This window comes from Lissotriton helveticus, chromosome 9 (genome assembly GCF_964261635.1).
Source record: "Lissotriton helveticus chromosome 9, aLisHel1.1, whole genome shotgun sequence".
NCBI classification, from domain to species: domain Eukaryota; kingdom Metazoa; phylum Chordata; class Amphibia; order Caudata; family Salamandridae; genus Lissotriton; species Lissotriton helveticus.
In genome coordinates, this window is record NC_136070.1 from 440,749,794 (window position 1) to 440,775,984 (window position 26,191).

At 44.1% G+C, this 26,191-nt stretch overlaps 2 protein-coding genes across 2 annotated transcripts in view; one reads left to right on the forward strand and one right to left on the reverse strand.

The window, feature by feature from the left end:
- The window catches only part of BAG5 (BAG cochaperone 5), a 250,321-nt gene that overhangs the window by 114,452 nt on the left and 109,678 nt on the right, over window positions 1–26,191 (reverse strand). The window lies entirely within an intron of this gene.
- COA8 (cytochrome c oxidase assembly factor 8) overlaps window positions 1–26,191 on the forward strand; it is a 61,097-nt gene that overhangs the window by 4,696 nt on the left and 30,210 nt on the right. The window contains exon 2 of the mRNA XM_078660253.1: window positions 6,664–6,861. Coding sequence (XP_078516379.1) covers window positions 6,664–6,861 — 198 coding nt within the window. The remainder of the gene's footprint in view (window positions 1–6,663; window positions 6,862–26,191) is intronic.

Below are 26,191 nucleotides of genomic sequence, written 5' to 3' on the forward strand. Positions count from 1 at the left end.
AGTCGCTCAGCAGTGCATAAACACCGGGTGCTGTTGGCCGAAAAGAGCCGGATCTTGAGGAAAACGGCGACTGATCCGGAATATTCGGCGGGCCCCACTGCTTATGAGCAGCGACGGTACTATAAGGAAGGACAAGGGCGCGAGACGGCGCGCCCGGCCTGCTTGCATATTTTCAAGTGGGGTCTCTGGTTGCCACTGACCGCCCCTAGCGATTGCCTGGTGGAGAATGTGATTCGGCGGCACGGAGGTGTGCGTCGGGACCCCCGTCTCCCCCGTCACGAAGTGAGTGCTCAATCCAACGTCGGAGGGGTGCTGGCACGCAGCCCTTGAGGTGCAGGCCTGGGTCATTGTAGTAACGCGGCCCAGAAAAACAGCGAGTAAGGTGCGGCCCTGGGGTGCACCTGTGGAGACATCACCCAGAGGAGGTCAGACTATTTAAAGTGGAATCCTGGCATGACTGGCCTTTGAAAGGACCCTTTCAAATACTTTGCATGTGCCAGATGTGGATATTGGTCCCGGGGTTTAGCAGGCGTGTTGGTCGGGGACCCCCCCAAAGCAAAGAGGGTGACCGATCTGGGCTTGGTGGACAGCGACCTTGGAGGAGTGGGTGTCGACAGTCGCAGTAGCCCGGCCCAGAGAACCGTGAGACAGGTGAGGCCCAGGGGGGCAGTTGTGGTACCATCACCCCGAGGCACTATACAGGTGCTGGAGGCGTGCAAAAGGCCATTTATTGGAGAGTCTTGCTGACCTGGGGGAGGACCCCTTTAAGCATTTTGCAAGTGGTCGGATGTGGAACTTGGTCACTGGGGGTGCGCGCACAGTGCACCCACAGTGCACCCAGTATGGGAGACTCCTGAGAGCCTGTAGATGCGACAAGCAAGAGAAGTGCGATATGGCTGGACATATCCATTAAAGCGACGAAGGCACCGTCCGGGTGAGGTCCGGAGACTCCAGCTCGCACTTTGGAGAGATCCTGCGGGGTGAGCTGGTTATAACACTCGCCTGGTGGAGCGGGGAACCGTGCCAGGGGAGTGAATCTATTGCGTTGGTGAAGGCAGGACATCTCAACTGGAGGTGAGACTTTAAAGGCGACGAGGAACCCTTGGGGCGCTGAGCGCCCCCCCAGAGGTTGAGCAGCGTGCTAGGAGCGATTTGGATCAGGCGGCTGGCTGCGGTCTGGTAGAGGAGAGTGTGGCTAGATTGGAGACGGCCCGTTATTGAATATCGAAAGTGGTATAGAAGCTAAGACCCTGTCGGCGGGATCGAAAGAGGGATATTTGGGATCACGAGGCGAGATGGCGACATAAAATGACCTGGATAAGTCCCTGTCCCTGTCCTCTAGGGGGGTTAGATATGTCCAATCCAACAGGCTGGACCGATACACACAGCCTAGGGGATCTCCGGTGGAATCAAAGAGGGCCCCGGTGGGGGTGGGTGGGAGGAGACCACTCTTGCCAGGGATGAGCCAACACTGACGGATCTCATGGCAGCCATCACCGGAGTCCAGACATCCCTGGGCCAGAAGATGGAGGCCCTGGATAACAAACTTGACACTGTCACAATTGAAGTCGGGCTGATAAGGGCAGACCTCACAAAGGCAAGTGAGAAGGTCAAGACACTGGAACTTAAGACAGCTAGCCTAATAGACGATGTGAACTTGCTGCAGCAGGAGGTGCGTGATCTTAAGGCCTCAAGAGTTCTTACAGACCGCAAGCTGGATGATTACGAAGGGAGGGCACGGCGCAACAACGTTCGTATATTGGGGTGCCAGGAAAGTCAGAAGGTCTAACACCGGACCTGTTTGTGGAAAATCTCATTCTTAATCACCTCAAACCGAAAGGTCTCAGTAATTTCTTCACAGTTGAGCGTGCTCACAGAGTGCCGGGAGGTAGACCTAGACCGGGGGCGCCCCCCCCCGCCCTATGATCGCAAGGGTTCTGAACTTTCGGGACAGAGATGTAATCCTCCAGGCGGCCCGAGCTGGGGCTCCACTGCGATTTGAAAATGCTACAATCTCCTTCTTTCCAGATTTTACTCAAACGGTGCAAAAACAACGTCAACGTTTCTTGTCTGTGAAGAAGTTGTTGAGGGACAAGGGGGTAAAATACGTTATGATGTTTCCAGCCCGCCTTCGAGTGGAATTAAATGGGAAAGCCTGTTTTTTTACAATCCTGAGGTGGTGGCGGATTGACGCGATAGCACACACATGCCGGTCTCGGAGAGCCAGAACGTGGAGAGGCGGAAGAACAATGATTTAGTCCATGGGCTGAGCTTGTGGTAGACTGTTGCGGGGGTTGGGGCGGGTATGTAACTGATCCCCTGACTTATTGAGTTCTGCAATATATCTCGGTGGATTGTTATACACAGGGGCAGTGATGGTGGGGTTGGGGGGGGTGGCGGGTTTGACCGAGGGCCCTCCTCTATTCTCTACTTTTAGTTAATTGTAGAGTAGGCTGGGGGCGACAGGCACACTGCTAGTTGGGGATGAGCGCTAGCTACATGTGGGGGAGGGGGGTCTAGAGTTGAGTTTTTTTGTGTTTTTTCTATTATGAGTTGCATTATTAGCAACTTGTTTAAATGTTATTATATTTTGGATTGTTGACGGCATCAATATATTGTCTTTGATTGGCTTGCAGCAGACGGAGGATAGTCACTTGCATGTCGTGCATGACGATGGGGAGTTTTGAGTTGGAATGTGAATGGTTTGGGGAACAATATCAAACGAAGTGTGGTTCTTCAGTATCTTAAACGCCAGGTACCGGATGTGGTCTTGCTCCAAGAAACACATTTAGTGGGTAATTCATGTAAGGCGATGCATAGAATGGGGTATAGGTTGGTGGCCAATGCGGGATTCACGTCTGGTTCCAGGGGGGTGGGTATCCTGATTCGGAGAGTGCTCCCGTTGGCAATAGACTCCACATTAGAGGATGATAGAGGCAGATATGTTGGAATTACGGGTCGCTGGGAGGGGCATGTTCTTACCCTTTTGTCGGTCTATGTCCCACCGGGTATGCAGTCCACCACGTTTGTTGATTTGGGAAAGCTCCTGCTCGAACTACCTGTAGGGCTCCTGGTTTTAGGGGGTGACTTTAACGCAGTGGTTTCTGGGGTTATGGATAGACATCCCCAGCGCGATGTGGGGCGCGCCCAGCGATGGCTGCCCGATTTCCTTGATGCAATGGGTTTGGTAAATGGTTGGAGACGTAGTGGCCCCCTATGGTATAAAAATAATAAACTACGCAGACGACACTCAACTAGTCGTCTCCCTGTCCCATCTGGATAACCATCCTGACAGCCTGCTTAACTGTCTCCAGGACATCCATTCCTGTATGTGTGACTCGGCCTTGAAGCTGAATGGTGCAAAGACCGAGATCATGCTCCTGGGCAACAAATGGACATCCATCCCACCAACTGTTTGGCCTGACACCTTTGGTGAAATCCCCTCCCCAAAAAAGGAGATCAAAACATTAGGAGTATGGCTGGAACCCAACTTAACCATGAAGACGCAGGCGGCCAAGACTGCAGGTACCTGCTTTGGTCTCCTGCGATCCGTGCGCAAGATCCTACCCCTTCTCCCCCCGCTATCCAGGAAACTACTGGTCCAGGGACTTGTCTTAGCCCGGCTCGACTACAGTAACGCCATCTACCTTGGGGCTCCGGAATACACCCTGGCCAAACTCCAACGTATCCAGAATGCGGCGGCCAGGCTCATTATGAACCTCCCCCCCAGAGTTTCAGCCAAGCCTGCCCTCAAAGCCCTACATTGGCTCCCTGTCCGCCATAGAGTAGAGTTCAAAGCCCTGTGCACCACCCACAAGCTTATCAATGGAGTTGGCCCTGCCGCTCTGAGACACATGGTCACCCCTTATAAAGCCCCCAGATCCCTCCGCTCTGACGCCGAACATCTGGCTACTGTACCAAAATTCAGGAAGGCTCGCACCGGCGGTCGTCGCTTTGCGGTCAAAGCCTCCATAGGTTGGAACTCACTCCCTCGCAGTCTACGTCTGGAACCCTCGCACACTCTGTTCCGTAAGAAACTTAAAACTCTTCTGTTTCCCAAATAATTCCCTCCCTCTGCTCCTCTCCTGGTCTCCTCAGATTTACAGCGCGGGGATGCCTACGGGTCACCAGGCGCTTTAGAAATCGCAAAATAAAATAAATAAAATAAAATAAAATTGCTCCACCGGGACCAGAAGCAATACACATTTCATTCTGGTGCTCACTGTAGCCTCTCCCGTCTGGACTATTGTTTGGTTCCGGCAGCTCACATGTCTTGCATCACTGAAGCTGTTCATCTCGCCTGGGGTATCTCTGATCATTCCCCGCTCTGGTTCCGGTTTTGTATTACTTTAGAGCCGGCGGGTAGGGTAGCCCCTATTAATCCTTGGTATATTCGTAACCCCAAAATTCGTAATGACCTCGTTAAGGCTCTAGATCATTATTTTGTGGATAACGAGGGATCGGTGTCCTCCTCCATGTCTCTCTGGGAAGCCTTTAAAACGGACATCAGGGGTCAGGCTTTATCACTGATAGCTGGAACAAAGAAGGAACGGAATAAAGAGGTTGTTGAGGCGGAGGCTGAGATTGGTCGCCTGGAGGGGGAGCAGGAGGTAACTCGGGCTAAATTGCATACTTTGAGCCTCCAGCAGCATGACTATAAATCTCTAGTCACTGATGGTGCTAAGGCTCTCGGCAGGGAGCAGCAGGGTAGGCTCTGTGATTTCAGGGATAAGGCAGGGAAACTTATTGCTTGGTTGGATAAAAATGATAGGGCTGAGCGTGTCGTTCCAGAACTTATTACGGACGAGGGAGTATTGTCGATAGCTTTGCGGCATATTTTCAAAAGGTGTATACTCCGGTCTCGGATCGGCCGGAAGAGGACTCCCATTTGCTACTTCGTGATATACAGCTCCCTTGTCTGGCAAGTGATGACCGAGATTTTATGCATAGTGCCTTAACAGCAGATGAAATAGCTCAAGCTATTCGCTCCTTGAATTCGGGTAAGGCACTAGGACTCAACGGGCTCCCAATTGGAACTTTATAAGCTCAGACCGGACAAGCTAGCTCCTTACCTTAAAGCTATGTTTGTTGAAGCCCGGGAGAGGGGGGTTCTCCCCTGCGATCACAGAGTTGCTTCTGTGGTAGTGATTCACAAGGAGGGCAAACCAAAGACTAAATAAGCCTCTTACAGGCCTATTTACTTATTGAATGCTGAGCCCAAAATATTGGCCAAACTTCTCTCTAATAGGCTGGTGACAGTGATTAGCGGTCTGATCCACCCAGATCAGTCGGGCTTCATTCCCCACAGAAATACGGCTTTGAACTTACGTAGGCTGCATGGCGTTATGGCCAGAGCCCACACTCTGCAAGAGCCGGCTATAATCGCTTCACTCGATGCAACCATGGCCTTTGATACTGTGGAGTGGCCGTATTTGAGGGCGGTCCTGGCTAAATTTGGATTTGGCCCTGAATTTATTGGCTGGGTACGATTATTGTATACTGAGCCGCTTGCCCAGATTGTGGTTAATAACCGGGTTTCGGCGTCCTTTGGTCTCGGTCGGGGAACTCGGCAGGGCTGTCCCCTCTCTCCGCTTCTTTTCTCATTGGCCCTGGAGCCCCTGGCGGCCTGGATTCGCTGGGAGCCATCTATCCGAGGCATTCGGTGGTCCCCTGACTGGGAGGACCGGATTTCACTGTACGGGGATGATATTCTGCTTTATTTGACCTCCCCTCGGAAGTCCCTTATTGTTGTGTGCGATGTCCTTGCCTCTTTTGGTAAGAACTCCGGGCTCTCCATCAATTCAGTTCAGACATGGCCATATGCAAATCAGTGTGACCCTGTGCCCCATGGGAACAGTCCAGCCCGAACTGCCAAGCCATGTCTTCCCTGGACCGGAATCAAGCTTCCCAGGACCGGTTTCTGGCATTACAGCCGTCTTCAGCTGGGCTTGCTTGACTCCAGTGGCAAAGTGAGCAAGGGACTCGCGTCTGAGCATACCCTGCCAACTTAGGGCGAACAAAGAAAAACCAAAGGTGGCGATGGACGGAGCGTTGACAATACAAACACTCACCCCCAGTCAACTGATCTGGGTTTAATCCATCACCGTTCTTTAGCTCACTCCGCCACCCTAGTTCAGACATGGCCATATGCAAATCAGTCTGACCCTGTGCCTCATGGTTTTTCTTTGTTCGCCCTAAGTTGGCAGGGTATGCTCAGACGTGAGTCCCTTGCTCACTTTGCCGCTGGAGTCAAGCAAGCCCGGCTGAAGACGGCTGTAATGCCAGAAACCGGTCCTGGGAAGCTTGATTCCGGTCCAGGGAAGACATGGCTTGGCAGTTCGGGCTGGACTGTTCCCATGAGGCACAGGGTCAGACTGATTTGCATATGGCCATGTCTGAACTGGGGTGGCGGAGTGAGCTAAAGAACGGTGATGGATTAAACCCAGATCAGTTGACTGGGGGTGAGTGTTTGTATTGTCAACGCTCCGTCCATCGCCACCTTTGGTTTTTCAATAAACCCCAGAAGGCATACATTTCCTAATTTAGGTATGTGTACTATATTTGAATTCCCTTCTCAGGTTAGCCATTTTCTATTAAAAATGAAACTGTGCACATTTTATATGGTTCTATGTAACCTGTACTGTGTTAAATGTTTTTCTTCAGACTGTAGGTTTCTGTCCTCCACCACATTCTTGCCATGATTGGGTTGGCCCCCCTGACAGACATTCAAATCTTCGCCCGGTCAAGTTTTATGTTGCCAAAGATGAGTCTCCACTGGAGTACAGACTGAGGTTACTGAGACAAGATACACAAGACTGGAATCAAAAGTTCTGGGAACATCAGAATCTGACCTTTAATAAGGTATTACGAAAGTATTAATTATATTATTATTGATATTTTTAATGGTTTTATTTAATTGTTTTTTGTTGGGTGCAACATGTTGCTTCCTGAGGCTGCTTAACTGCAGTGAACAGGATCCCAACCAACAAAACGATAATGGCTGAAAAAAAGAGTCTGTTTCCCATTGCACATGGACAGTGATTGTAATGGGTGGGTGAGATTAGTAAGAAAGGGTGGGTGAGATTAGTAAGAAAGTGAAAAATTAGTGAATGTATGGGTATGTATATAAGGAGAGAGTGGTGTTTGAAACTCATGCAGTTATGAGTGTGATTATGATAATAGCAAGATGTATTTATTTCCTTTGAATATTTGTCTCTGTATAACGATATGTCTATGCGTCCCTTGTATGTTTCTCTAGCATAAGGGTTCTTTGTACCATCTTTGAATATGAAGGGAAAAGTATTGAATAAAGACCCATCTATTTTTGATAAAACTGTATTGTGTTGTATATATTGTATGTATTTATACTATGTTGTATGTATAATCAAATTGCGATTTGTAAAATGTATAAAGTAAAAAAAAACCTCAAGAAATGAAAATAAAAGAAAATAAATTGACACAAAGACTAAATGTATTATCTAGTAGGGAAGCGCATCTAGGGTCAGCCGAGGCAACTATTCATAGCCCCATAGGAAGCAATACAGATTGTGTGGGACAGTGTTTTTAAATATATTGTTTTGCTTTACTGGAGTGCCCTGTGAGTCTAACTATTTTGGGATGTGTACACTGACATGAAATAAATTTGTGTGGTACGCACACATTTTGTAAAGTTGCCTGCACAGTTATTTTAATTACAAAATATAGAATTCAATTTCGAAATGTTGATGAATTTTGCATGAGGTGGAAGCACTGTTGGTTAACAAACTTGAAAATGTTTTACCTGCAAAAGTTCACAAACTTACCACAGCTTATACATCTGCTAATGGATCCATGATGGTGGAAGTAGCTGCATTCTTTATCTTAAGACATTAAATAAATAGTATCTCTTGCTAGTTTGATATCTTATGCAATTTAAGTATGTGACTATGTAAGACATTTTCTTCATTAAACAACATTAAATATGTTGCAGAAATGTACAGAAAAGAGTAAATCTGATATGATACAAACGACTATCCTTTTCCTAGTGGAAAAACATTATCTTTAATATTGCCTAACAAGGTTAGATGCGAAAAAGAGAGAATATGGAACAGTGGAAAATACTTTTTAAAAAGATAGGTACTCGCAGTATCATGGACTCATGGAATTCTGATTCATGGTGACTTTAAAATGAGATTATCAGTTGCAAGACCCCTCAAGATTGAAAATGGGTACTAAAACATATACAACAAAAAGTGTTCATTCTCTGTGTAATACTAAAATAAGTATAACAAAACAGTGCAGGTTTAATTTACTGTAAATCGTCCGTCCACAGTTCGCATAAATGTTATAGCAGTGCATTTAAATTACAGAAATAGGCCACACTTTTCTTATACTGTCCATTCATCCATTTAGCATAAACCCGAACCTAATTTATTCAGTATTGATTCTTATGCCGCATCCTCTTTCTCGGGGTATTGTCAGTTTATTTCATTAATGCTACCACCTTTCAGTTACAATTATTCACATTTCAGTTAGTCAGAATCAGAGTAACTTCTAGAGGTGACTCATCTCTTCATTATTCCTAATTGGTCTTAACCACTAGCGTTTTTGTTCCAAACACGTATGACAGTCAATTAAAAAGTGTATCATTGTTTTGTCTATTTTCATAGCATAAAGAGTTGAACTACTAGAACTGGGCATTTTTGTCCACTTTATGGTGATTGTGAGGAGTGTATCAAAACACAGTGTCAAATACAGGCATAAATTAAACTGAGATCACCTTGTTCTCTTTGATCATAGGTTTCCTGCTATTGTCAATCACGTTTTATGTAACCAGTCCCAATAAGCTAAACTCGTTGTGTTAGAAATTTCTCAAGGGAATCTGGCTTTACCTGCTAAGATTTTAGCTTAATCATGTTGAATTATTCTCTGACGTATCTAAACCATTGGAGAGGACAGCTCTTGGGTTTCCCTAGATAATTTCAATAGTGTCAAGAAGCCCATCTATGTGTTTACTCGTCTTTAGTCTTATCCAAAGGGCTAAGGGCTGAAGAACTATCCCATTGAATAATATTGATGACGTTTATTCCAATTTTAGGGTTTATTTGTTTAAATGTATATGTCAGCGCAACAGCTACCCAAAAAGGGTTTCCCGGCGCTATGGTTGGGGTGCTACCTGGAGGTCTCAAGTGCTAGAATATTTTGGTCTCTACTGCACCCAGTTCCGGGCATTTATGTGCTCTCATAGTTGGGTACGATATAGTCTTAAAGTAGACCCTGAACCCCCTGAGTTCTGCAGCCCTAGGGCACATCACGATTGGAGATTTATTATAGTGTTCACCCACCAGGTGCTCACTGATATCCACATGTCTTGATAGCTAATATAAAAAACGAATTTTTTCAGTAGAAAGGTCCTTCATTGAAAGTCAGGGAACCAGCCTTTTTCTGGATTAAAAAGCATACACTTTTTGGTTTGTTTATCTTAAGAAACCTCATTCAAAGGAATGTTTAGAAAGTGCTCAAGAAAGTCTTTCTAGCTTTCAGGGTCTTAAACGGTATAGTGGCATCACCTGTGAAAAGCAGTATCAGAATCGATTTGCTGTTTACTCATGGAGCATTCCACAAGACTGCATTAAGCATCTTAAATATTAAAATGCTAAATAAATCTAATGCCAGAATGTGCCCGTGCAATACCCACTACCATTTGTCAAAACACCCATTGTACTCCTTCCTAAACCTGTATTGTATCTGTGCAAATTCATTGTGATGTTCCGCTTAAGGAGACCTGCTTATCTACTCAAACAGAATGAGTTAGACCGCATAGAGGCTTCTGTTACCTCAGTTGAAATCTGTAGGTTTGTAAATGTTAGACTCATTTTCGTAGTGTAGGACCACATATCATTCCTAACCTTTAGTTGGAAATTAACTACAAAATGCCACCACTTTGCAATCCATCTTCTAACCTTGTATTAATTTGTCCATGTAATATGTTCTAACCTTGTATTCATTTGTCAATGTCTTAGTTTTTTAAAACTTAGCATATTAGTCTGAGCAAAATTGAGTTGATAATTGTCAGCTTAATTTCTGTTTCATGACTTAAAATGTATGTGACTCAGTAATTACTTTTAAAATAATTTTATCTAGCCCTCGGAGAGCTCTGACAAAATAATACTGCAATTTCATGTAAACAAAACATTGGAAAGACTATTGGTGGTTTTGCTGTCCTACAAGTCACACTCCTCATGCATACTTGTCTTATTATATCTGAAAAGGGTGGAGAAGTGATTGAACCACACATCGTCTATCATGATAATCTGGCCTGTTAGTATCCATATCTCTTGCTTTGGGCTAGTATTCTCTCAAACTCCTTCCACTTCATGTCTTGCCAAAGATTTTTCACAGCTTTCCAATGACATTCCTCCCCTTCGCCTCCCTGCCATTTGCTATTGTACAATCAGTGTCAAGCCTGCAATATCTCCTATGCTAATGTAATTGTTCTTCTGTGAATAAACCCTAATGAGCCTTGAGATAAAATGGTTAATCTTATCCATGATGACACAATGCATGCTTATTATGTGAAACATGAGCCATGTCACCAGTAAGTCCATGTTCTAGTTCATTCAGCACATTGTCATGACTAGTGCATTACCGTCCCAGATCTGGATGGCCTGATTTGCTATAAAAGTAGGTGGTGGATAAAGTAGTGTGTACATCCACTATAACATTGGCCTCCTGTGTAGTGCGATTTAAGAGATCCTAAGTCATGACTAGAGTGTCATTACCTCTAACCGAAAGGCATGTCAACATCTATCAGAAGAGTAAAACATTTCTGCACTCTTTTATGCTATGTGGTCAAGTAAACTCCTTATTTCCTTTTTTAAACATTTTGTTTATTAATTTTTATTTAATTTTCTCAGGACTTAGTATAAAACAAATATATATTCATACAGGATTAAAACATCAAAAAAGAACAATCAAGTTGGGACAAATGTAATTGATCAATTTCATTAATTCATGGCAAAAATCCATTAATAAGCTGGCTAAAATTATAATAACTTACAGGAATTTGCATACATAAATAGTTAAACCATTTCAATGTCCATTTAATCATTATCGGCGTTGATAAAATCTCATCTAAAATTTTTCCAAATCCTATCAAAATTTAGCTACAAGGAAAAGTGTCTTGCATTAGTCAAAGTGAGCTCTAGTTCATATCTTTGATAGATGAGGGAATGCCATTCTGAATCTTTAGGGGCATTCTCTGAGCCCCATGCTCAAGCAATGCAGAGTCTGGCATATACCGGCATAAATATAATTAATTTCGGTAACTTCCTTCAAATTCGTATTTAACACCCATAATTTTCTCTTTAACAGATATTTGTACGGAAATCCCGAGACTTAGAAACCTATAGCTGGTCACCCCTACCCAAATGTTTTGTAAACAGGGGCAGAGTGCGAACATGTACAGGACATCGGCAGCAAAGAGATTACACTTGGGACATCTTGTTCTATCTGTCCTGTCTATAGAAGGAGTTGCTCCCCATTTTAAAATTACGTCTGGGGTGTAGTATAAAAGACACAGCGAGTTGTAGTTTGAGATTAAAGAAGTGTACAGAACATTCTAGCAAATCTAAAGTCATCTTAATCTCTTCAACTGAAACCTCAAATGAAAGAAGTCTGCTCCATTTCGCAGCCAATAGCGGAGTGTCATCTATAACAAACTGCGAGAATGCCTGATGCATCATACTTATAGTAGGTTTAATACCAGACTTAAAATAATGTGAAGAAAACTCTGAGCTGTCGATGCCTTTCGCATGCCCGCGACCTGTCCGCATATAATCCATCAACTGAAGGTATTTGGATAAAGAATGATAAGGCAATTAATAGGCATCTTTTAAATCAGAAAAGGATCTAAAGCCATTCAAATCAAATAATTGGCCCATTGTTGTATTCCTGCAGTCTGCCCATATTCTACAGGTTAGATCCCGGGAAATATAGGGAAAAGCAGGATTATCCTAAATGGGGGTATCCTTGTTGATGAAACCGAAAGAATATTTCTTGCAGATCCCCTTCCAAATACAAATGATATCTTTGAGTACTTTGAATCATACCCTCTTGTAGAAATAGCTGATTAAATAAAATATAAAAAAAAGCCTAGCTTCTGCTCCTAGAGCGTGCTGATAATACAGTGGTGTTAGATTTGGTTCCCCATAGATCAATAAACTACGGAAACATCCAGTTAACGTGGTCCAGAAGTACAGCTTAAAGTCCGGGAGTGAGAGCCCTCCTGTTTTATAGGCAGATTTCAAAAGTCGGGTAGTGGGCATGGCTTACCTGTAGCCCCAGATAAAAACTACTGATTGCTTATTCCAGCCGTCTAAGAAAAGAATCCGGGACCCTCAAAGGAATCGTCCTAAACAAATAAAGAAATTTAAGGAGAATAGTCATTTTAATAATATTTACTTGTCCAATAATGGTAAGCAATAGCTTATTCCATGATTTTAATGTAATGACCGTTGCAGATAGCAAAGTTTCAGAATTAAATTTTAGGATATTAGAAACCGCAGATTACTGCCTAATACCTAAATAAACCGTTGAGGTAGTAGTCCCCTGAATTGGTAAGTCGGGGTAAAATTCAAAAGAACCCGTGTTTTATCTAAATTCAGCTTATAGATAGAAAATTCTCCAAAAGTAGGCGCTTCAAGAGAAATCGGAGTAACAGCTGTTGCTGGGTTAGAGAGAAAAATTGCCACATTGTCAGCATATGCATTCATTTTGAGTTGTCAATCACTGAAAACCAATGATTGAATATCTGTACTCCTAAGAAGGGACTGTAAATAAGTTTCTATATAAAGAGCGAAAAAGAGGGGCAAGAGTGGGCACCCTGGTCTTGTTCCGCAATAAATACGAAAGAGCCCAGAGTGACTCCCAGGATACTCAACTCAGGCACGTGGATTCTTATAAAGTGCCTGGATTATCAACATCTTCCCCTATACCGAAAACAGACCGTGTGACCCATAAGCAATCCCAAACAATACGGTTGAATGCCTTCTCTGCATCAAGTAATATCATGCCCATATTCATATTACATTTTTTGGCAATATCAGAATCAGCAATTGCTGTGTTAGTATGCTGTGTGGTATCTCTGCCTGGGACAAATCCATGTTGCTGTGGGGGATACTAAAACTGAGAATAGTGGAGCAAGACGGCAGGCTAAAATGTTTGCAAACCATTTAGCGTCTGTGTTAATAAATGAGATGGGCCTATAAGAACCCAAGTCATCAGCCGTTTTGTCCATTTTAGGTCTCACTGAGCCAGCGCATGCGCTGCTCTGCAAGAAATTTAGTGAGTGGCTTTTGAAAGTGCTAACAGAGGCTTCTGCTGACCTCAAGCTTGCATTCACGCGCACCCGCCATGTGGGTTTCTGTCAAGGCTCATTAAGTCTTACAGCCTTCCAGCAGCGCGTGAATCCCCTCCCCACTCCCCCCCGTCAGTTTAATTTTCCTTTTCCCCCTTCTTCCCGCCCCCCCGCCCCTTTGTTCATGATCGCGATCAGTTTCACTTTCACGGGCGGCCGCTTCACTTTTGCTTGTTTTAACTTGAGGCTCACACGCTTGTTTTAATTATCCCCAGAGGCCATGCCTGCCTGTCTCTGCTAATCAGGAGCCTCTTTGTTCCTTTCACCAGCTAAGTCTGTCTTCATTTAAAATGTAAACTCCGTTCCATTAATTCTTTCATGCAGTAAAACAGCCTCTTTACTTTGTCCACATCTGTTATTTTTTTCCTAGCGCTTTGAGGGCCACGATCTTTAGCCAGTATAAAATGCTACAGTAATAAAACATGCCTGCTCAAAACACGTTCATGGAAGTGCTGAACCCTGCCATGAGTTACTTTGATAGAAGGAAACTATTCGGCGTTGTTTAAAAACAGTGTTATTCACTGTGTCAAAGAAGGGTGAGATCAAGGCCTGTGACTGATACACAAGGAGGAGATAGGCTATGGCTGACAGGGAGGAAGTATTTATCATTCTTGAGGTAGTCTTGAAACATCTGCTCAGGACTACAATCATGCAGGGGTGTCAGAGACATTTACGAGAGGATTTTCAAGAGAAATAAATGCAAACAGAAAGGAGAAATTCAATCTCACAGCCTAAAATCTGGCTCAGTGACACTGAGGAATACCTGGTTCCCATGAGACACGTGGAAATAATTTTTAACAATTCTAAATATTTTCAACAGATTTCAGCTTCCCTGCAGTTAAACTTGTCTGCGGCAGCCAGTGAGCCGCGCTGCTCTTTCAATTGTACAGCAAGTCACAAGATACCTTAAGGCCCCGGCTACATCCCAGAGACTGCCTTTGGACAGGAAATATTCTTTTTATTATGACTATGGAACTATCATGCCCACTAAGTCACATTTTATCGACACATTCACCAAGTATGCTTGAAGTAGAGTAGGGGCCTTAAAACTGCTGTCACTGCCACCCTTTACCACCCGTGCACTTCCTTACTTCCATGTGACGTCATTGCTTTTGATCGCACCCTAAAACCTCGCCAAATGCCTCGCGTGCTTCTCTCGAATCACTTCATTCAGTGTGAACCGTCTTTGCAGTTTATCCATGACCATAGGTGCCATGGGAGACGGAAGTGTGTTATCCCTCCTAAAGTTTGGATTGGGTGTATGCAGCCCCCAACACCCTCTCCCCCACGCACCCCTTAACCAGTGGTCTTTTGGTAATTACCAACGGTTTCGCTGTGATTATTAACTCGCCGTTTGTTCCTTTGTTCTCTCTTGTAACCCCTCGAATACCTTTTTGCCAAGTCCACACTATATAAAATAGCAAACAAAAATTAGATAAGATTAAACAGTTGAAGGCAAAGCACGTCTCTCGGAAGTCAAGTTGCACATCGCCTTACACTCCTTAAAGCACGGTTAATTATTTAGTTGCACCATTGAGACTCTGATAAAATCGGTGATTGTCAACCCAGCAGAGTAAAGTAAGGGTGAAAATACTATTTAATGATAATGTGTGGTTGTCGAGAAAAAGAGGAACTTTTTTTTCCTTGAATTTTACATAGCGCGAACTAGACCCGAAACATCGGGTATCAAAGCGCTCTACATGAGCACCAGTTTTGTTACAGACGTACACATTCATTTTTGTTATGCATGGAGAGATTTGCCCATAATCACAGGATGTTGAATGTCGTTGCCGAGACTCGAACCAGGTCCAAGGTCACCTGCTCTAGCCAAGGCTATCCTCTCCACTGTGTGGCTGAACACCTTTGACCACAGTGAGATACTTCGCAAAGGAACGAAGCGCTCTTTCTCCCCCCCCACCCCCCTCCTCTTAGACTTAGCTCTTTATGTTACAGCTTTCAAGGAGTGCTTGCAAAGTTCAGCATGATTGCAGGCAGACATGTTCTGACACTGAGTTTGATCTTCAGTAATTGTAGAAATACTCCAAACTAAAGCGCATTCATTGAACTTCACATACTAACACTAAGTGTATAACTGAGTGCAAAGTACTGACCTTTGGTGTAAAACAGGAGAGGTGGTTTGTAACCCTGCTGTCTCAGTACAGCACCATATGCAAAGCTGGGGTCCTGGCTCCCATTCTCACGTGACCGGATTGTTTGATCTACGACCCATCGCTTTGTTTCACTAAGTATCATTTTCATTCACCTTCCAGTTTGAGAGGTCTTGAAGTTATAGTTTGGGATCTGTCCTCTTCAAAATCGCACTGTTATATATAATTAATATAAAATAATCTGGCTTCACTTTTTATAAAAGTATAGGCCATGTAAATAGAAAACATGACAAACATTTTGAGTAGCTCATGGCAACATTGTAAGCACTATCCCTCTCTTTCCTTATTTCAATGCTGTGCCATATCCAGGCAATTGTTTTGTTTCTTTGTCGTATGATCCATGCATATTGAGAGTGAATCAAACTTCCCGTCTATTGTAAATCACCTTTTTGAATGCTCTTCAGCAGTTGTTTCAGCTCCAAGAATTCCGAAGGTTCAGTTGATCAGGATGATTGTCCTGACTCTTATTTTGTGTGTTCAATGAATTGATGGTTCCTCCTCATGTTGAAAATTACAAATGCGGCATATCAGCCTGACATTGCAGTAATAGTCTGCAGGTCGCCAGGAATCAGACAATGGTACAGGTAATAATCTGATGGAAATTTATAGCCAGGATCAGAGTTATTGCCTGAAATGGACACTTGTCAATGTGCCCTGCTGCTCTAGAGTGGCCAGCCCCCTGCAATACAGACTGCCTCCATCGGAACATTTCACCAAGCTGAGGGCAGCCGTTGACGGCGGGATTCTGTAACAAGTCTGTCGGACTGCACCCTATCACCTCCATGCGTGCTTCTCAGTTCAAGCCCAGCATGGCTCACAGGATCATCACTACCATTCACTCCCCCGAATACCACTCCACAACATCCAGACATGGCATCCAGTGCCTCGCGGAACAAGCTGTTGAGAAATGGCATAATTGATGTGAACTAACTGACAGAACTGAAACTAGAACCCGTCGTTTCGCGGCAGGAGTAATACTATTCGCACATTATTACCACTGCCCTTGGCACTAGCAGTGTTTAAGTCTCTCATTGTAAGTAGAAATTGGGCTTTTTTAAGCTTTTGACTCATCGCCATTTTTTACTGTACGACATGCACTTATGGCTTTAAATTTTTACATGATTGAATGTTGCCCCTTGGACATCAGGTACCAACGTTACCAAGAGATTACACGGTAAAATGAGTACTGCTCTTCCAATCTAGCTTTGCAAAACGTATACATGCGATTGTTGTATTTTATAGCAACTTAGGCATTTTCAAATAAGTCTAGGTGCATGCCTGGGAAGCAGTTTTCACAACTACCCAGGAGTGCTTACACATCATTTCTGCACTTCTCAGGGGGACGGCAATACTTTCAATAGGAAAATACTGGCACTGTTCAGTAGTACAATATTTCTATTTAAATAATTGAATTGATGTATTCACTCCGTTTTGTTATGCCGTAATGAGGGCACGCTGCCGTTCGATTTGACCATGTGCAGATTAGAATCATGTACAACAAATGCTGCAAGAGCACTAAGTAGTTCAGAACACTCAACCCACAGTTTATCATCGATTATTATTGTTTTTAAAGGGGATTTCCGCATGCACGCGTGACTAGCAGGACGAGAGTATTGTTAATGCATTTGCTTTTTTCCTGCTTTGTGCATTTGTACGAACGCATTCTTTAGCAAAGCAGAAAGACAAACGAAGCGAAAAACGTTTGTTATAATATGCAGACCCAAACACACACGCCTTTCAGAACAAGCATTGGCATAGCCAAATAGGTCTCGCCTTTGGGACCTTATAAGTGCTTAGCCATGCAACAGTTGTTGTTGCACCAAGGATATTGTGTTGCATAACTAAATACCTGTAAGGTCCCAAAAGCGAGACCTATTGGCTATGCCAATGCTTATTTAAAAAGACCACAATATTAGTTGTGTTCCAGCTATTTGGTATAGTCCCTCCTGCCTGAATATATTGGATAGGGTAAAAAAAAAAATCCACGCTCAGTCTCTCTCTAAATGTCTTATAAAACTCCATAGGGAGCGCGTCGTTCCCTGCTGCCTTGCCCGATTGTAAGGTCATTAGTTCAACCTCAGTTTCCAGTCTAGAGATTTCTGTCTGAAGGTCATATGCCTGCTCCTCTGTAAGACAGGGTAAGTTGCACTGTTGAACATATTCACAGCACTTTTCCCGATCGAACTTCTGTGACTGGCTGTACACCATACTGTAAAACCAAGAGAATTGTATAGAGCCTACCATCTAATCCCTTAATAGCCAGAAATGTACCCTTAGTTTGTTGTTCTGCAATTTGATATTATAAAACTCAGCCAACCCTTTCCCCATGAGAGTGTATCAGATATTTCAGGGTTATCTATATTTAGTCCATGGACAACACAACAAACAAATTTAAACAAATGTAGAGTCAATTGCACCAGTCCCATCTTCGCCAGGGTCAGCCGCAGCTTTTAATACCTGGCCCTGAAATTATTTAGGGGAAAGAACAGCCACCCCCTGAATTGATGTAGTCTGGGATGTAGAGGCAACTATGTTATAGTCCAGCTTCCTTCGTAGGGCCCTATCCTTGTTTGCCAAGTGAGTCTCAGTCAGAGCCACTAAATGAGGTTTATAATATTTAATCTCCTCTCGGACCTATTGTCGCTTAGACTGTGCATTAATTCCTGACACATTCCAGCACATACATTGAATGTGGACCATCTATATAGTATAAAATAATTTTAATTCCCATGTCTTAACATTCCAGTATAAACTTTACATATCCATTGAAAAGCTTAACATACTTCCTGTATGAATTCCCTTGTCTATAACCAATTCCCCCTCCCCCAACCCTCTACATGTGAACCAAAAGTGACAGTAGGAGGCACTCAATAAAATCCAACTTTGTCCCACCCCCACAACACCCGACAACCCAAAAAGAACACCCCATCCCCCTTGTGACCTAAGGAAGGAATTGCCCAATCTGGGGCCATTGATGAAAACCGCCCAAAGAAGAGCCCCCACCCAGCCCGTCCACCCGAAACCCTGCCCACTACCCAACCACAAAGTGAAGAGAGATATAGAAAGAAAGAAAGCAGAGACAAAACAGAAGTAAGAGAACAGAGAGAAAATGAATCCCCCTTATAATCGATCAACATAAAAGGTACAAGCAAGGAGAAAAGGGGGGGGGGGGCTGGAAATCCACCCTACACTCAATTTCATATATAATTCAAATGTTAACTTTACTATTCGTCCCCTTTAGCAGAGCTAGAGCCTGCGCCGCATCTTCTTCGGAAAATCACATCTGAGACAGTCTATCCTTAATGATTTTAAGGCTAGCAGGGTCCTGTAAGAAAGCTTGTGCAGCAGCGGCCTTCAATGGATCGATAAACTGCTGAAGCTTCCATCTCCGGTCCATTGTGGATCTACAGACCGAGTGACAATGGACATGCTATCAACTGAAGCCAGGGATGTTGGTCGGGCAGTAAGAGATGGCCTGCCTTAAATGGAAGTTCCCGACATATATCAGCATAGACCGAGGCTGTGTCTCCTTAGAACCAGAGGCATTACGGTTGGGGGGAGGAGGGGCAGGTGAATATTTTGTATTTGCAAATCCTAGGCCCAGTCACTCAGGTCTGGAAAAGCCCTTCCAAATAATTGTACCATGTACCTGCAGAGGATCAGAGCCTTCCTTGCCATCCGGTATCCCAAAAATCCTCAAATTATTTCTCCTATGTCGGTTTTCAATGTCCTCAGTCTTAGTTTGGAGGAATTTGAGCTGGCCCTCATGACTCAGTAGACATAACGGTTGTTGCCGCCGTCTCCTCATTAAGGGCCACTCTTTGCTGCAGATCACAGCAATCAGCTTAAAGATTACTGATCTGGCTGAAGACCTCCTCCAGCGATTTTTGCATCTGCATATTGTCTACTCTTGCCTGAGTATAATAGGTCTGCACCTCAACCCATTGGACCTGTAAGGCTAGCATAATTGATCTTGAAGATGTTTCCTGCAGCTTCTTCCATCTCTCCCACAAAATCTTTGGTCATAAGTGAAGGAGAATGATCCAATAGTGTCCCAGAGGATATGACTGAGAAAGAGCCAATATTCGGGGTGGAGCATATATACTGAGAGCGTTGAGCATATACCTCGGGTGCTGTTTCTCGCCTGCAGATTCAGGGAGCGATGACAGACAATCGGGAAATAATAGATTTTACTTCTCCCTTAGAGGTCACCCATTTCCTAAGTGGACTGTTCTTGGCACCCTGGTCAATTGCCTTGTCAAACTGCCTCTGCTTTGCAGGCATAATATAGAAAATGAGGCTGTAATGCTAACGCAGATGTACTGGTTATAGGATTTATAACTTTCATCCTCCTCCCAATTTTTCTTGTAAAAGTCTTAAAGTCAACAAATTTCCACTGGATGGCATTCAGGACGAGTAACTTAAAAAAACACTCAACCCACAAGGTCTCCAATCTTATGTGTTTTCTTAAAATAGGAGTAAAATGTATGTATTAGGTACAGACTTTTAATTTGGCATACATATTGCATACTTAAATTTCTTAACAAAATGCAGTAACGCTGGGGCAGAGCCAGCACCATATAAGAGAGCATTGGTGAGATGATTAAAACTCCCCAAGCTGTGTTGCTCTTCCTGATCCAAGGCTGGCATGTGAGTGAATTCTCCCCGGCACCTCTGATTTTTCAGAGGTGAAATTTTACTTTCACATTTTTCTGTTGCGTTAATCTGCAGAAAAACATAAAGGTGCTTTACATTTAAACAAGTTGTGTTTATGACAGAGGTCTCAAATTACACTAAACAGCCATTATCCAAGGTTTGAAAAAAAGCAGCTTGCCTGAAGCAGAGAGGTGATCGGAATTTTAACACTATCGGGCATTTTCCACAACCTAAATCCTGCTTGGCTGAAGCTAAAATTAGAGTTAGGCGATCAGGTGGAAGAGACTGCAAAAAGCTAAAGGGTATAAAGTAAAAAGTGGAAGCGGGGAGAGTGGGTAGAAAAATATATTAAAGTCCCGAGCAATTAAATTGAGCTGGGGAAGTTAGCAGGTGCGGTGCGAATAGGCAGAGCTGTTACATAGGTAAGAGGGTAAGTAGGGAAGCGTGTGGGGTATGGAGGAAGGTGTAGGGGTAAAAGCACATGAGGGGGAGAAAAGGGAGTGTAGAATCATCCTACTAGGGGCAGAAGGTTTCCTAATTTAGGTGACTGACAGTTTTAGTGGAGAATATGCATTGGGCGGAGGGGTGGGCAGGGGATCAAAAGAGAGGCGTGGCAAACAAGAAAGTGTGGGGAGGTGTAAAGAATGACAGATGACTACAAAAAGCTGATTTAAGAGCTGGTGGCTTCCAAATACATTGGGGCATTTGAAAAGTTTACTTATGAAATATGAGATGGTATCTTTGACATCTCATTTCTGTTTTTAAGTGGTTACAGAGTGATGGGGCTAGTTCAGGTAATGGTTCTGGGACAGCTCTATGTGTTGTCAGTTCTTGAATGCAGCCTTTTTTTTATATTTACAAGCAAAACATGAATCCAAGTGGATATCACGGTGCTAGGAGAGCGGAAACCTGAGTGAGGATGAAGTGACGTTCGAGGCCTCTATGTGGGTAATTAAACCCTGGGGAACAGATAGGTTTTCAGCTTCAGAGAAAGAGCGGCCCCCTGCTCAGCCCTCTTAAAGCGTTTTTTTTGCCCGTGCCTGATTGCACAACCTTAAATTCCGTGTTGGAACATAGAATTTGATCTTATCTTGTAAGATTCTGGGGCGTGATGGTGTAGGGATTTGTATGCATGACCCAGGAGCTTGAATCTTGACCTATGGTGCACAGGCAACCAATAGAGCTCCCTCATGCATTCTAAAGCCGAGCTGTACCTGCTTTTGTTGCATACCAACTTGGCAACCGCATTCTGAATTACCTGCCCACTTAGAGCGCATTCCAGTAATCCAGTTTGTTTCTGAGCAAAGCCTGAATGATGGTTTTCCTACATCCCAAGGGGATCCATAAGAAGAGTATTTTTAGGAGTTTTAATGTAGCGAAGCTTCTCGCACACAATGCACGGACTTGGTCCTGCATGGTTAGAGCATTGTCAATAAGAATGCCCACATTTTTTGCAACCTCTTTGGGCGCAGGTGCAGGTCCAAGTGATTTGGGCAACCAGGTTGCCCCCCAAATTAGATGGGCTCCTCCGAAGAGTAGGCTCTATGACTTTTTGCCATTTAATTTCAGACAGTGATCTGACATCCAAGACGCCATTTCTGAGAGACAGTTAATTTAACTCTGGTGTCCTCGTATCTTTCTTCAAGGGCTATCAGCAGTTTTGTGTCATCCGCATAAGAGCAGATACTGAGTCCCCATATTTTGCTGCTTTTAGCCAAAGACGATACGTAGGCATTAAAAAGGGTGGGGCTCAGCGAGGCTCCCTGCGGGAAGCCATAGTTGATGGTTTTTGGGGTGGAGGTGAAAGGTCCCATTTGTACTGTTTGTGTTCTGTTGCATAGGAAGGAACAGAACCACTGAAGGGCTTTAGAGTGTATGCCCTTTTCATGTAGGGTGCTCAGTAATAGGCCATGCGAGACTGTGTCAAATGCCGCTGATAGGGCCAATAGGATCAGGGTAGCGGCCTTGCCCTGATCAATTAAGGATTTGATATTATCTAAAACTGCTAATAGAGTGACCTCCATGCTGTTGGTGGCTCTTAAGCCAGTTTGGGATGGGTCCAGGAGCTCGTTGGTTTCAAGATAATTAGACAGTTGTTTGTTGACCAGCTTCTCCATCACTTTGAATAGATATGGGAGCTGAGAGATAGGTCGGTAGTTTGCCGTATTATGAACGTCCGTGCCTGCTTTTTAGGTCAAGCCGATGGCAACGCGCATGCGCTGCATAGGAAATCGACCTCTTGGAATCACTTCAGCATGTGTAGAAGCTCGTGCATGTGGTGCTCACACGCGATTGGTCTTTGTGTCTGGCTTTAGTACGCAATTGGCCAAAGGTGTGTCGAGGTCTCAGCTTCTTGTGAAATGTTTACTCCCAGAGCGTTTTGCTTTCGGGAGCCAGCAGCGGCGCTCAGGGGCCATCTGTTTTAATTAGCGTGTTTGCTCTTGTCTCCCCCCTCGTACAGGCCCTGGTTCTCAGACTTTCACTTTCCCAGAAGTTGGAGTTTGAAGGGAGCATTTCTGTTCGCCTTGCCAAAATGTTAAATGTTTTCGTTTATTTGTTTCAATGCAGACAAACAAAAGTATGTGTTGCTATTTTTTTCTTTTTTTTCTTTTGGAAAGTGCTTTACTTTGCTCTTCTAATCGTGCCTGTTTAACCCTGACATGCTTTATAATTGTCTGCATTTTTTGACCCCTATAAAAAACAATTGGTATTCCGTAGTTGTCCAAAGTTGCGACATGTTGGTAAAACAATCGCTTCTTGAACAAAATCACTTTCTTGAATTAGCAAGAAAAAAATATAACATTTATTCAGCACTTGCTGTCTGGAGATCTGGATAAGGTGAATGAATCATGCAGCATCAAATTAGATGCTTAAGTGCCTTTTTGCAAGTTAGAGTAGCTGCTGCATTTTTGGGCCATTGACAAGGATGGTGCCCAATCTCCATCATATTGAGGGATCGACAATTATATGTACTCCACGTTGCACTTAACGCCGTCTGCTGCAAACTGTTCACCGGTAGAATGTAATGAGGAAATGCACCCAAACAAACGGTGTCGCCGTTGCTGCTGGGCTGGTGAACATGAGGTAACAAATAATCACCAATGCTACCCCTTGGCTTCTCTGCTGGCAGATGTCCGACTGCAAAGCGGCAACCAGGCTGAAACTAATCCCCCCTCCCACCCCCTTTTACAAAAGTTTAATGGATTTCAAAGGCTTCTGTCAAACGGGAGATACCATCGCAACATGTTATCAACCCCCTTATTATGAACATTGTCTCAGGGGCTCCAGGCGCTGTTCTCCTGAGGGGGGATTGATGGCGCTTTCCTTCAAACCCCTGACACTCTACAAATCAAATACGCTGGCACAGAGACCTAAGCTCAACCCCAGCACATAAATCTGTCCCAAAGTCTTTTAAAAATCACCCGAGTAGCAGAAGACTGGGGATCAAGTTTTTAGTATGCACTCCTGTGCACATAATGGCTTTCTCAGTATCTTAATGCTATTCTGCAACATATTTTCCACGTGTGCACAAATGTATAGCATACTTTGCTAATTTTTGGAAAATTAAATGTTATTTTTTGCCAGTGTCTGCGTTTATTTTGTTTCTTGCACAAAAATCAGCTTTATTTATTCGATATCTATTCACATTTAACATGCTTTTTTGGCTTGTGTAGCGTACATTATTGTAGGGCAAGCTAAGGCAGACCAGGAAATGTATCTTTTCATAGGCTTTTCAATTCTCTATTGATACAGTCGCACACAAAATGTTCTAGTGCTGTTGACTTACATCTAGACACTTGCATTTCTGTCTGCGCATTAAAAAAATCTTAGAATTTGTACATTATAAATTCCTGAGACAAGCATGTATCATCAATCCCACAGCATGACCCACTGTGCAGTAATTGTATAGCTCTTCAATCCCTGGCAGTACAGTACCCAGGATAATGTGCTGCATGGCTAAATAATTATTAGGCCCCAAAGGCGAGACCTATTGGCTATGCCAATGCTTGTTTTAGTACTGGAACTACAGAAGCTTTTTTCCATATCTCTGGGAATACTGCAGTGTTCAGGGAATTGTTGAGTGTGCGAGTTACGTGAGGGCATAGGGTCGGTATGATCAGAGACAAAAAAAATAGTGCGGGCATGGATTAAACGGGGACCCTGATTCAACTTCAGCCGTTGCTTTGGTGACCTGTTCTTCTGTGAAGGGAACAACATTGCTGAGATGGGAATGAGCCTCTGGTGGGTGTTCTGTGTTTCCCAGTCGATATCACTTGAAGCGGATGAAGAGTAAATCTCAGAGATTTTATCTGCGAAGAATTTGCTGATTTTCTCACAACATTCTTCTGAGGTGGGCAAGATTTTGGACATGCTTGATGGTTTAAATAGCTCTTTTACTATTTTGTAGAGCTCTTTGGGTGAGTTGCTGTCATCATTTATTCGCTTTGCGAAGTAGTTCTTCTTAGTGCTTTTAATGGCATTGTTATAAGTTCTCAATTCAGCTTTGTATGACCGTCTATCCTCATCCCACTTGGACAGTCTACACTTATGTTCAAGTACTTTGCACTTTCTTTTTAGTGTCCTGAGTTCGGGCGAGTACCATTTTTCAGATGGTGTTCTTCTGGTAGGTTTATTTCCTAATCTGGGGGCACATAGGGACAGTGTGTTGTATATTTCAGTTTAGAGGCTTTTCACTCCCATTTGCACAGGGAGTGGCCTTGGGGCTTTAGATTCTTTAGGGAAAAGTGGTGCTGGAATGTGTTGGGTGACAAGCCTTCAGGCTCTCTTTGCCACCGCTGATGAAGTAAGTGGGCTGGTTAGCTTGGCCGGAAGGCTAAGGGTAAAGGAAATTAGGGAGTGGTCTGTCCAGGTAAGGGGTCTAACCTCTGAGATATTAGTATATTCTATGTTACAAAAACAAAAGGTCTAGAGTGTGTCCGGCAGTGTGTGTGGGTCCTGTAATCCACTGTTTTAGCTGCAGAATCTGCATTTCCTCTTCAAAGTGCTTGGCTATGGGGTTATTGGTATTTTCAAAATGGATATTCAAGTCCCCTATTACTACAAAGTGTTTGTGTTTAGACATGGGGGAATAGTTGAGAGAGCAGTTGCGCTCTGAAGTCAGGTTTGTATCCAGGGGGATTATCAAGAACTGCTCCCCAAGTGTTTTATGGTCATCACTGGATGCTTGAAAAGCCAAGATCTCGTGTTCCCCTATCTACGCCACATTTAGGGAGGCAGATTAAGCAGTCTGTAAAAAGAATAGCTTTTTCTCCTCTCCTCCGTCTCGGTCTATCCCATTTTAATCGTTTATAGCCTGTTGGTAGGACAATGGCTACGTAGGGAGAGGTATTATCGTCGAGCCAAGTCTCTGCAATAAAGGCAAGATCAGGCTTTATCTCACCTAGTAAGTCCCATATCTCGAGGGAATGTGTGGGCACTGCCCTTGCATTAAAATAAATACAGTTCAATAGGAGACTGGACTGGTTGTCGATTATTCCATGTGACCAATCTGGCAGTACCTGGCTCCACCATTTGCAGTTGAGGCATGTGAAAGGGCCCTCCATGCTCCCTGGGGAGGCCTTGGTACAAGACATTTTGTCACGTGGCATATGGTCAGATAGTTCAATGAGCCTTTCCCTGGAGTAGCAACGGCGACCACCTTGGTCTGATTTGGGAGATGCAGGGGTCCTGGGTGCAGGTGGGCTTGCCTTTGGTGCGCCAGCGGCGCACCCATGCGTGCCCAGTTTTGATGTCTGCCCGTAATTGGCATTTGCTAACTCGACTGCTGACCCCTAGCACTGCTGGTTCCGGTGAGGTCCGGCTCAGCAGTTCCTGGGTCGCGATCTCGAGACATCCTTCTTTCCCAATTATCCTGAGTGCAGGCAAGCTGAGCACGTTAGTAATCAAAATGTTGCTTCCCAGGTGGTTTCTTCCTCCTGTGATTGTTAAGATGGATTGCTAATAGTCTGGT